The sequence below is a fragment of the Macrobrachium rosenbergii genome, chromosome 28 (assembly GCF_040412425.1).
Source record: "Macrobrachium rosenbergii isolate ZJJX-2024 chromosome 28, ASM4041242v1, whole genome shotgun sequence".
Taxonomy (NCBI): Eukaryota; Metazoa; Arthropoda; class Malacostraca; order Decapoda; family Palaemonidae; genus Macrobrachium; species Macrobrachium rosenbergii.
The window spans coordinates 20,845,999-20,860,000 of NC_089768.1; the positions used below are offsets into that span (position 1 = coordinate 20,845,999).

At 33.6% G+C, this 14,002-nt stretch overlaps 1 protein-coding gene and 1 long non-coding RNA gene across 6 annotated transcripts in view; one reads left to right on the top strand and one right to left on the bottom strand.

Moving 5' to 3' along the window:
* Positions 1-14,002, bottom strand: part of LOC136854118 (uncharacterized) — a 409,448-nt gene that overhangs the window by 131,589 nt on the left and 263,857 nt on the right. The gene's annotated exons all lie outside the window — the stretch shown is intronic.
* LOC136854116 (calcitonin gene-related peptide type 1 receptor-like) overlaps positions 1-14,002 on the top strand; it is a 161,756-nt gene that overhangs the window by 95,973 nt on the left and 51,781 nt on the right. For all 5 annotated transcript variants that reach the window (XM_067130300.1, XM_067130302.1, XM_067130299.1 and 2 more), the window contains exons 4-6: positions 4,346-4,456; positions 6,654-6,745; positions 9,153-9,273. In XM_067130300.1, coding sequence (XP_066986401.1) covers positions 4,346-4,456; positions 6,654-6,745; positions 9,153-9,273 — 324 coding nt within the window. The remainder of the gene's footprint in view (positions 1-4,345; positions 4,457-6,653; positions 6,746-9,152; positions 9,274-14,002) is intronic.

The following is a 14,002-nucleotide window of genomic DNA, read 5'->3' on the forward strand; positions in this document are numbered from 1 at the left end:
TCAGGAGGAGAAAAATACCAATGGTTATAGCCAAAACACCATACAAAAAATGCAACAAATTTCTGCTGTTGAGGCAGCAGCCCCAAGCCATAAACCACTTATTACCGGCTCAAAAGAAAGGAACACAGCATGAGGTCTTCGCCAACCAATATGGATATGTCCGTACAACCTGACAAGATTGGGCGGCGTGGAATATATGTCATCTAGAAAAAGAAAAAAATCAAGGATTTACGATCAAGACATACCGAGGATTTTGAGGTAAAGGAGGAAGATTTATGGTTGGCTTTGTGAGCTATAAAACCCAAAATCTGCACAAAAAAAAAAAAAAGAAAATTCCAAAAAAGACATAATTGATTATTGCAACTATCGAAGTAAAATAGCGGGTTTCCAATAACGGATATAACAGTACGTATTGGTAAAAACAGCGTAATAATTACGAATAATAGTTATATAGCAGGGGTCTAATAACTGATAATATTATTGCGGTATGTGAAAAAAGGCGTGACGGTGGAGTATTGCAACAAAAAAAAGAAAATCCAAAAGTGATGGAATACTGGTTTACTTCTAAAATTTTCAGAAAGACGATGTTCTAAACGTAAAAACTTAGCATTTTCAGAAAGTGTTCAATCTGTACACAGGGAGGTTAATATATCTGTCATTTTTTTTTAATATTAATATCATTGCTTAGGAACATCTCAGAACTTTGTTAACAAAGTAAACCTGCAACTGAAATATAAGGAAGTAACTGAAAGGAAACGTTGCATCTGAGAGAGAGAGAGAGAGAGAGAGAGAGAGAGAGAGAGAGAGAGAGAGAGAGAAAATTTACCATTGCCTAATTTGCGGCATATTTATTGTCTCTTTTGTAAAGGAATGTACAGAATTCCTTCTGCGCTGAAGTGATCCAGTCATATGAAAGCATTTTATCTGAATCCGATGATTTCAGCATTTGAAGCCTTTTCATAAAAACACTCTTCTTTGTTGATTACGTTGCATGGGACCAACCCTGTAGAAAAACTTCAGATCTAAAAGCCTTTTCAAAAATGATTAAGCAAAACTCCGAAATTTTTCATATATAAATTAATGTAACGGGAACAACGTTCTGTACAATTCTAGAAGACCGACGTTGACGCAAGCAATGCGTTGCTTGGAGAGAAATAACAAACATTGGAAAATACTGAATGATTATATTCTGTGAGCATTCCCTTGCCTCTTCTGCTCTTTTGTTCTTCGCGCGTTAGTTGTTGCAGAGATGGTCTGTGATGTTTCCCAATAATACTGGAGGTTCTCCAAAAGCTATCTATCACCGAACTGTAATACCAAATATCAATTATTGTAAATCATGAGATCAAATGTAGTAGAAAAGCGGAGTGTTTACCAAACTGTTGACTTGCTTTTAGCAAAACAACACTGCTAGATGAACAATGCATTTCCATTTTAAAGAATTTAATATATATATATATACACATATATATATATATATATATATATATATATATATATATATATATATATATATATATATATAATCAATTTAATCATATAACAAAGAAATATTGGTTATCCTGAGAAAGAAACGCACCGATATTTCATTGTTTTTTAATAGTGTAATACATAAGTCAGGTTTTGCAAGCAATGTTGCGAAAACAGATGGAGTTTCAGGCATCACTTCTCCCTTATTATTTCATCGCAGTGTCTTGAAATAAAAATCAGGAATGGAAATTTTGCACTCAAGAAATGAGACCAATTACTTGGTTGCTGAAGAATAGTAACCATTATTTCAGCTTTCATTACAATTTCAGAGAGCAATCACTTTAATTTCATTATGATAGATTTGTCGAGCATTTGATCCACCGAAAATGAATTGAAGGAAGGAATAAATATATTAAAAGTATTTGAAGTAAGTTGAAAACACACGAAATACGTAAATGTTGAAATGTGTTATTGATTAAAGAGGCAGGAAATCATCCGTGTAAAGTAACTACATTTATTTATGCCCCCCCCAACCCCTGTGTGTGTGTGTGTGTGTGTGTGTGTGTGTGTGTGTGTGTGGGTATGAATTACTGTGACTGATGAAAAAATCGTGGTCATAATAATGTAAATAAGGCCTCACTCATTTATTTCCTATTAAAAATTCGCCTTCATCTATATGTAATCTGGACTGGTATACTGGAGCCCACCAGTCTACCTGCAGCCACTGTCTAACTAAGGCCTCTACGACACTGCGCCACCAGTGCAGTGGACTTTTCCTGCCTTCGCCGCTCATGAGAGACCTTTAAGCTCTTCAAACATTCACAAGCTTCCTGACTATATGTTAACTATACTGAGGAATTTCCGCGAAAGCTCAACACCCATTACAGGAACATAAAGTTGAAGAGGAAATAGAGAGATGAAAAATTTAAGAATGAAGAAACGAATCGCCAAAGAAAAGTTCATTACAGCTGGAAATGAGGTGAAGAACTTTTACGGCCAAGAGATGAGTTGGGAAGACCCTCATAAAGAACGGCTTTCGTATTGGTTTCCAATTCGTTATTCTCTTTGCGCTTGTACGATTGATGAGTTTTTTGTTTTTTTGTTTTTGATTTTAGCAATTCCAGTTAAAAGATTAATTATTTTTGTGAATTAATACTTCAGCATGAGTAACTGGTGAAGGAAGGGTAATAGGAATCCCTCTATTTGTAATAAAGCATCATTTTCAAGGGGATCAAGGCAAAACCATACTTTTATTTTTGTCATGTACAGATGTCTAATGAAACCCAGATCCAAAAGAACTAAGGGTACGAAGGAGGGAAGGAAGGAATGCCAAAAAGGGAAGTTATTCCTTAAGGGAGTAATAAATTTGCTAATTAATGGGGACCAACCAGCCTGATGACATTCCAGTGTTAATGAGGTCACCTGGAATGAGGAGTGACTCTTTCTCCTTCCGCTGAATAGAATACTGGCCCAATTTTATGTCAAGAAATAGGACAGCAGTAAAATTCCGAGGAGATTTATTGATTTAGAAATTGAAAAGAAGCGGTAACGGCAGGGTTATTGACTGATTGTATGTTGCCTCCCATTCGACCTTTTTCAACGAGGAATGTGGAGGAAGAAGTGCCTGAAAATATGAAGGCAATATTCGGAAAAGCTTCACAGAAGTCCAGCAACAATAAATAAGAAAAACTTGTCGACAAATAAAGCATCTATTTTATTTTAAGGATATCTTGCATTGTTATTATTGCTACTGCTGCTGCAGTTGTTTAAATTGAGCCAACACTCATTCAGCAAGCTAAAAATGCCATTAACCTGCAGAGCAAGCATTCACAGATTACCTGCAAGTGTGGAAAAATGGGGAAAATAATAAAAAAAAAAATTGTAAACATGGAGGAAATTTTTTGTCGTGTAACAGCAACAAAAACTGCCGAGCACAATCTGGCGACTTCGTGTTATATTCTGGTACAAATTTTTTATTGCTGTATGTTGACACACAAACGTATACAAAAAGCGTCAAAATAAGCACTTTCATTAATGAGTACCATATCTAAAATCTATATTTAAATTTCCTTTTTCCATGATTATAAATAAGGCCCTTACCTTTTCTGCAATTCTGAAAATGGTGAAAATATTCTTTATCTAGTTATCGGCTCTCTTTATTCCCAGTACATCCTAAACTTAATGAGAGCTAAGCAAAACGCTGTTGCCTCTGTCTGTCTATATATATATATATATATATATATATATATATATATATATATATATATATATATATATATATATATATATAATAAAACATAAATACACACACATATATATATATATATATATATATATATATATATATATATATATATATAAACATATATATACACACATATATATATATATATATATATATATATATATATATATATATATATATACATATCATATAGATCATAAATAAAAACTTTATTTTGCACTTGCAAAGACAAGGGTGCTCTCCGTAATACCTCTCGTAAGCTTCTTGTAGTTTTGTGCCACCTTCGACTCTGACTAAATATACTGACTCTTAGCCGTATAGCAAAAAAAAAAAAAAACCAGCTTCAGAACATATTTGTATATTTTTAATACATTATTAAGCTCCTTCTAGTCATAACAGAGTTTGTATACAATACGGCAACATTTTTAGGGCTCCAGTGCTGCGGACGTTCTATCTAACTGCCTGAATATTCTGAATTTTAATACACAGGAAACCTTCCTCTACTTTCCCTGAACGTTATGGGCAGAAATTGTATGATTCCAGGATTTACTATTTATGAAAATGATAGAAATTGCTTACCAAAACATTTATTTGAAGAAATAACACTTTTTTTCTTTTTTATCTAACCAGGTACCAAGTGTCCAAGCTTTCACGATGGATACGCATGCTGGCCATCAACAGCTCCTGGAACATACGCCACTGTACCCTGCCCGGCAGCACTCTTGGCGTACAATTCGACAAGTAATTTACTTTGAACATTTTAATGGTGAAAGATGGGGAATAGTTAATTAACTGATGATTAATTATCAGTCAATTATTAACATATCCGCAGGCGAAATGAGAACATAAATGGTGGCTTCCAATTAGTAATGTGCTTCATATTCAATTCGGTGGATGGGGAAGTAGTTATTTTCTTTACAGTGAATCCGTCTCCTTTTCATGGAAACTAAGTCGAGTTTGTAAATATAATCGTCGCTCTATTTTCATATGAATGTTATGCTCATTATCATGACGAATAATAACGAAATTTCCGTCCTTGGGTTTCAAGGAAGCACAGATGAACGTCTCCCTTTCGTTTATGCACCCGAATAAAATGATGAAACTGTTCCTTAGCTCGATTTCTTATATGCCATTTAATGTTGAAGGATAACTGAACAGGGAGAGACTCCTACGTCTCCTTCAAGCATTTTGTAGCATCTACCTACATGAATAAATCAATTATCTATTTCAAGTAGTACAGTAGTAGTAAAAGGTTGTTTTGAGATGGTGCGGTCATGCGGAAAGAATGAAGGAGGACAGGTTAAAAAGAAGAGCATAAAACTGCTGAGGAGGAGGAGAGGAATACATAGAAAGGAATGGATAGATGGAGTGAAAGCGGTAACAAAAAGGAGGGGCCTCAACATAAGGAAGAACGAGAGTGTGTGCAAGGTTGAGGTGAATAGTGCAATGTATACTGGGGTGGGGTTCGAGTTCCTGCGTGAGGCTTTTTTTTTGTGTAGGTGTAAAAAGCAGCTAGTATTAGGGACGTTTTCTGCCCAGGGTGTTCGTCGACGACGTAGCAATTTAACTGCGCATGTGGCAGTGATCATTGTCCTTTCTTTTCTTGGAAGCCACCCTCTTCCGAAGAAAGTTCTTGATGTTGAATATGAATATATATATACAGTACATATACAGTATATATATATATATATATATATATATATATATATATATATATATATATATATATATATTTATATATATATGTATATATAATATATACACAATATAATATATATATATATATATATATATATATATATATATATATATATATATATATATGATGCATACACGCAAACAAATATTATATATGTATGTATGTATTCATGTGCGTGTATTTGTGTGAGTGTCTACGCGAGTATATCACATTTTCTTTAAAGCGCCCTTTTATTCATCTTCGGTTTCCTTCCCTTCTCTTTCGCGAAAACTTTCAAGGGTTCACATTTCCTCGTGTCACAGAGAAAACTCCTAACATTGCGCTGTATTTTCTGAGAAGTTATCGTGCCAGAAATGTTTTTCTTCCCGAGAATAGTGTAAACATTATTTTGGTCCCTAAAAAGCATCGAAATCTTGCATGGCCAAACTGGCAAACAGTATTCTCGCCCTATCTCTTTTCCCCTAAAGCTATAACAATATGCAAGAGAATAGTAAGTACCATCTATCGCTCTTAATATACTATGCAGCTCTCTCTCTCTTGCTCTCTCTCTCTCTCTCTCTCTCTCTCTCTCTCTCTCTCACACACATTATATATATATATATATATATATATATATATATATATATATATATATATACATATATATATATATAAATATATATATATATATATATGTGTGTTTGTGTATGTATATTTATATCTATATATATATATATATATATATATATATATATATATATATATATATATATATATATATATATATATATGTACATATACATATAGTCACTATCACCTATTGCTCTTTATATACTGCATAGCCTCTCTCTCTCTCACAGACATATATATATATATATATATATATATATATATATATATATATATATATATATATATATATATATATATATGTATATATATATGCATATCTATTTTTTTATATAATCTATCTGTCTATCTATACATACATATACTGTATGTATTCATTTTGGCGTGGTTGTGGTGTGTATTAGTGTGTGGGCGCGCATGTTCTTCTTAACTCAATTAAATTTCTAACTGTTTGTGTTTAGGCGCTCAAAAAAATGTGAGGAATACTTTTCCTTGGCCAATTAACCCCCCCAAAAAATAATAATAATAATAATAATACTAACTTAATGAAAATACAAGTTGGTAAGCTCTCTCATTTCTTACACTAATCCCCCAAATTCCTGAATTGACATTCATATTTACCTTTTTCAGACTATGCGTCTCGACTCTGCGGCACTGATGGTAAATGGTCACCTGAGAGCACCGATTACCTGCCTTGTGCTACAGACAATATTTTGCAGAGAGTAAGTTTGCTCATTACTTCGTTTTCTAACTGAAAATGTTGCAAATTTAGTTACTTTTCTGTGACACGTTAGTGATTCAAGTTTCATTTAAGTATCCCAAAGGGATAAAGGAGATAATGTCCCCACTGAATGTCAGACACGTTTTGATAGTTCCTCTTGATCCACCGTTATTTCATTTCAACATTGCTGTGGGATGGTATTACTTAGAAAAGTACCCAAGAGTATGTTTGATATGACTTGACAGTTTTTAGAAACAATATGAAGTAAAAGTTGAACTTTGTAAGAAACAAACGAAAATAATTCCTGCCTTTAATATACAAATGATTCTCTAACACGGAATAAATCTTATTATTCATGATGGTGTCACAAAAGCAGAAAGAGGTGAGTAACCGATGATATAAAAATATGCACGTCCTCCTCAACTAAGGTCTTTTCGAATAGTAGCTGCTCACTGATTATGTAAATCAACATTGTCGTAGCTAGTAATTCTAATTTGTTGGAAAACGTTCCTTTACGCATGTAATTAATGTTATTCCTCTTCCGGGGAGACAATTGCAAACAATGATGAACTGTGATCGTTGTACATTAAATACATTCTGAGCGGGAACGTGGGGAAATCTTTAGAGAAGTGAATAAGAAATATTGTAGAAAAGCTGAAACGAAGAAGCAAATGGATAAAAGAATTCCGAAATGGAGAAATTTCCTAATGAAAATAACTCTAGACTTCTAGGCCAGAAGTAATGTCAGGAGATCCACGGGAGACTTTGGCTATCCAGCTGTTATGATAGTATATTATGAGGAAAAATGCAAATACCAGAAAAGTTATGGTAAGACCCTTCTGAGATACTACAGAAGTAAAGGTTATGAGTGAGAGCAGCTTGGAGGCACCGCTGAAAATACATAAAAATGAAATTATGAGAACTGATTGGAACTCTGTGCAGAAAAATTCAAGTCAATGTTACTTGGAATATCCATTCTAAGAAAAACTGACAGACTTAATGATCCAAATTCAAATGAAAAAGGTGAAAGACTCATGAAAAACTGATAAATACACCCTCCCATTTTATACGGATACAGTAGTAACAGTATTATGAGGAATCAAGTAAAAAAAATAATAATGATGTTCTGGAAGCAGAACACTACAGGCCCTGGCCTGACAGTCCCTGCTCAGCTGTTAGAAAAATGAAAAACTTAAAGCTTATACAAATGATGACCACGGCTAGAATAACACCATGAAATTATTCAGATCACTGGACAATACTGAAAATTTCCAGTGGTTATACTGTGGACAAGGAAACATTGTTTCTGTTATCAGTACTGAAAATACTGAAAAATCATAATGTAGGGCAGAGGTGGAAGGGGCGGAAAAGGAGCCAGACAGAGTGAGAGGGAGATGAGAAATATAAAAAATAATTTAAAAACTAAAAGAGTTGATATAAATTACAAAATGACCATCTCATCCAGTGAAACATGCAAATGAAATATATAAGGGCTCAACCTTATCGCATTCATCAAAAGATATGTTAGGTGATATGCTGGAAAAAAACATTAACATGCTTTGCTTGTGTAACATGCTACCTTTGTCCTTGTCCTGAATACATTATATATATAAGATTCTCTCTCTCTCTCTCTCTCTCTCTCTAGTGGAAGCACACTTTTCTTACGAACAAAATGTCCCAGGTTCAGTCTCAGGCGACAGCTGTGTGATATGGTCTCGTCTCCATAAAACCTCATCTGGTTTCAGCAGAGAATTAGGCATAATGTGGTCGTTTGCTTACAGGGCGCCACAGAGAAGGAGAAGGAGAAAGAGAGGAAGATAGAGAGAAAAAGGGAAACAATACTGAACAATCACTGCTCTGTCAGTATATATGCTACAATATCATAATACGAATAGAAAAACTGCAAGTCCTAAAAAGGTAACCCTAACCTGTTGAGGCCGAAGTTTTAATCAAATATTCTCTCTCTCTCTCTCTCTCTCTCTCTCTCTCTCTCTCTCTCTCTCTCTCTCTCTCTCTCTCTCTCTGGTCGTGATTCACATTCGCAACCAGATAAGTAAAGAGCAAATGACTATTTTCTGAAATATCTTGTATTCATTTCCATTTAAAGTTGTCATTTTCTTTTCCCAGTAATTTTATCATTTAAATTGATCGGCAGCTCAGATTAAAACGTCAGATTAGTTTCCTCTTCGAAATCACTCTCTTGATACATGCTTACATATAAGAATATTGGTAAAAATAATGCACTATCATTTGCTATTTAGTACACGGTTCAAGATGATTATACTTTAAATGCATAATTTTTTCTCACTCCCTGAGCAGATGGCAATCTCAAATCTCCATTGACTCAAGGTCATTCCCACTCTATTTGGCAACGCATAACCAGATTCTTCCTCTCCCTGATCTCGCAGCTAGGGAAGGGGAGGGAAGTGAACGCAACTACGCAGAGCGAGCTGAACGCAGCCTCGACCCTTCTTGGCAGAGTCATTCAGCAATGCGTCCATCTCATGAAGAAACCGAAATTTCCCGATGGTGAGTTGGCTTTAATTATCAGGCTGGTCGTTTCTTCAGTATTTTTATTCGTTAAGACTAAAAGCTTTCATCTAGTTATATTCCTTAATTGACAATTGACATACTGTGCTTTCATTTTCGTATGCATACTTTATCCTAAATGACTGTTACATAGAAAAACTATATTTCCTAATGAAGACTTACTTTAAGTGTAAAGCTAACATGTTTCTCCGTTATTTTGGTTTCTTTTATATACATACATACATACATACACACATTTTATATATATATATATATATATATATATATATATATATATATATATATATATATATATATATATATATAATGGGTGTGTGTTTAATGGTGTGTGCGTGTATGTGTACACTTTATCCGTGGGCACAGAGTTACATCTTGAAATACATTTGTATAAAGAAATCCAATTTTTCCGATAATACGTTTCGATGTGTTAAAGTACTGCACGAAATAAACAAGAAGCAAAACTATCAACCTTTTACTTCTTCCGTCTAACCAAGGATCTCAAATATACACAGACATGAGGGATAAGAAAGGAATGTATCAAATCGTGCAGCTATCAGTGTAGCGTTTACACAAGAATGGGCAACTTTTAATGGAAAAGAGATAAGCTTTCTGTTGACACAATCGAGGTCGAATTCGCTTTGTCCCTGAACAGAATTTCTACATCAGGCTCTCGTATCAAGAAGATAATACATTAATGAAAAACGGGATTTATGTGTTTGCTTGTTGAGTTTTGTCTTTGTCTTTGTTAGTTCTCTCTGTTTTTTTATTTATTTATTTTTTTGTTATGTTCCTCTCCTTTTTAACGCAGTATTTTTGTCAAGATGATGATTATGATAATAATACTACTAATAATAAATCATTACTGTATTTTTACGACCCTAGTGAATCTAACAAAAAGTTTCTACGAGTCATGATCCCAAGTGAATACCATAAAATGTTTTAGTACTTTACAAAAATAAATACAGTTAATGATCATAAGGCTGTTTAAGAAAACGGTTTCTTGAAATTTACCATCCAACTTAGATTACATTCTATATCGAGGGTAATATATTACCAGCAATGATCCACATAAAATCTTCCTTAAACAGTGAAATGAATACTAGGAATTCATGTAGTTGACCATTAAAAAAAAAAAAAAATCTTCATTTCAAGGATTTAGGGAAAAATAGCTTTTCGTTTGTGTCAACTGTGTTATTATTTTCTTGTTATGCAATGGTCTACGTTGTGCTTCAAGGGGATGGAAAAGCCTTTAAGAACCCTTCATTTACCATTAAAAATACTGATTATATATATATATATATATATATATATATATATATATATATATATATATATATATATATATATATGTATATGTGTGTGTATGTGTGTCTGTGTATGTGTGTGAGTGTGCGTCCTACTTCAGGAGTTTTTATCTACTGCCAAACAATTAGCGACATAGAACACTGTAGTTTTAAACATATAACATTCACTGATATCTTCGGTACTGAGTTCACTGAAGAGGAGAAAATAGAACATGAACGTTCATAGAGGAAGAATGAGACACATTTCAGTCGGATCAATAGAGAGATTATAAATGAGAATTGTTCTTGAGAGTGTTTATCAAAAACCATCCCCTAATGAAACATAGTTTGGTTATGATTACTCAAAAAAACGTCGCGTTTAGTTTCCGGCTGCCCTCACTCACCATTACTCTCTTTTGAGAGCAGTAGGTAGAAAGAAAAGGAAACAGATAAATTAAGCGTGAAATAACGTGAAAATGATAACCGTAATTGATTTTATATAATTAAATGCTTGGACATCTTTATTACTTCAGTAATTCACGCTCAGCGAGGAAAAAGCAATCACTTAGCTTCAATTCACATCAAGCTGGAATTACATTCCCGATGATTAATACTCATTGCATGGGAATGAATTCAATTTATCGTTTTATGAAGGCAACGGAATTAAATCGAAATGGGAAAAGTTCCTCAATCTATTTCTTTTAAGGAAATTTATATTTCGGTTTCTCACGAATCTCAACGGAGAAATATACATAATTTATTGAAATCTTTTTAATTTCATCTGATTTTAACTTTTTATTCTTATTCCTAAACATCAAATACAAATAATTTTTCAGTATCCAATCACGTATATAATTCGTAAGAGTAAAATTGTTTATAGGTTTGCATGGTAAATGTAGATATTTTATGATAAGGGATTTCACATACGGTAAAAGACAATGTCCTTTGTTACTGTAAATTAAGGTTGTTGCAAAGACATCAGTCAGATATGAGAAAATCTAAATGATAATTAGAGCCTATTCCCCTTCTAAGTAAGAAATAATGAAACAATGAAATCACGCTGAAAAATTATTAAATGTTGTAAATAAGGAACCCATTGGCACAAATAGCGGCAAGGAGCGGATTCATTCAATTAGGAAAAACGCAATTGAAAGAGGCCGTGGTACCTACAAGGCCCGAAAATCTCCTCTCTCTCTCTCTCTCTCTCTCTCTCTCTCTCTCTCTCTCTCTCTCTCTTAATTAAAATTTCATGTGTCTTCTTTCTGCTCGTACCTGAAAGTTAGGCAGTTTGTGTCATGAAGAAAATCGGTCAGGAAAGTTAGAGGAATACTCGAGGCACACAAGGCGCCACACCAAGTAGAGGAGAAGTTGGAGAAAGGACATCTGAAGCCCAATGTATTATCGATGTGAAATTTGCGAGTAAAATAAAACAAAAAAAATGAAACGTGACTTAAAAATTATATTCCTCAGTGAATTAGTAAAGGGCTGTGTTGGTTGTTAGAGAAGACATATACTATTCATTTTACTATGGTGGCTGATGAAAATGATCAAGACAATCAAGTAAATGGAAAAAATCCAATTCTATAACACAAATCACATATGTTCTGAAGTCGATAGCATTAAAAAGATCCCTAAAATGTTAATTATTTTTCATCTTAAAACCAGAATAATTAGGTACGTATCTTTCACGTAAATGATACACAAATTTCCAAGATATATTGGGAAGATTGATACTTTGCGATTAATACAGAGGCAATTTGTGGTGAAGTAAATCACGCTGGAACCCTGCAAGTTTCTTTACATTCTTAGAAGATGCATCCTGATTTATATTTCAAATTAAACCTTAGACGTAAAACTATAAAATGAATTAAGAAAAAGTCAGCTCCTAGCCCGGAGTAAGATGACGAACCCAAACTTGGAAAGAAATAAGAGGAAGACAAACTTATTTTACGAACAATACGTGATGGGAGAGCATATTCAAGCCTTAAAAGAAAGTTACAAAAACTTCTCTCACTGTAATATTAGCACAACGGTTTTATCTGGGTTCACTCCCTGAGAGTACAGCAATGCCAAATCATGCCAGGGATACACGGTCCTTAAGTATGATGTGGTTTGGTAGTGCGGTGGACAAAGTGAAATACGATGCATTCATGATAAACAGGAGTCAAGTAGGCCATTCTTTTATACTTAAATTTTTTACGTAATTTTTTTGTTGTTTAGCAAGTATTTGTCTTTTGATTAGATTCCTTAATCTATGGTTTAATCGTACTATAACCACACTTCAAAAGGTACTCCATGGTCTTAGCAAATATATATATATATATATATATATATATATATATATATATATATATATATATATATATATATATATATATATATATATATATATATCGGAGTATTTCTTTTTCCGAGGCTGAGAAAGCGAGAGTTCTTTTCTGAAATATACGAGACTCTTGTCAAAATGTTTCATATCGTTTTGGAAACCACTTTGTTTGCCTTTAGAGTGGCGCGTTGTAAAGAGAGAAAGAGAGAGAGAGAGAGAGAGAGAGAGAGAGAGAGAGAGATGGGGGAGATGGGGAAGGTAATGAAAGGAAATTGCGTCTGAAGGTCCTAAATTTTCGCCTAATGCTACTCATGGCAACATTTGCTTTCATGGAGGCTTTCGCTTCTCTTGGCAGCCAGTTTTGAGACCTGGTCTTATGAAAAACAGAAACAGAATTCACTTACCTAATATATAACACAATTGCAAGAGAAAAGGCAGAAGGGTAAGGCTGAAAAAGATAAATTGTTTTACCATTTTGAAGGGATGGTGAACGGCCCGGGAGAACTCTGAATGAAATAGATCATTTACCTTAGAAAGGAAGTAACACGTGGTGTGGTTTTCATTAACATATTTATTTGAAGCAATGAATTCTAGACAGAATTATTAATCATAGGAAAGAAAAAGCATTTTCGATGACTGTACACATACTGTACACGACAAAGGGATTCAAAGATGTAGGAAAAATTTTCTAAGCGTGGCCGCAATTTCAGTCACGTTATTCGGCCCAACACTACGTTAAGTAAAGTATAGGCTGGGAAGTAATATTATACATGCTTTTCGTAAATACTCAAAAAAGCTGAATGTTAAAAAATGGAAAATATATTAATTTTTCCAAATTAATTTACACACACACTGCCGATAAATAGTGAGCAGTACAGTATACTCACCGCAAAAGCAAAATAACTTGGATGCAGCGTCTAATATCCTGTGTTGCTAGGAAAATATATATTTAATGAAATTACAAATAAATTTTCGCAATAATGTACTTAAAAATAATAACATAGAGACAAATTTATAAAAATCAATAACGAAATCACATCGGCCTAAAATCGCTTCTTTTCTTCGTTCTTGAACACATAAAGACGGCATTTAAACCCCA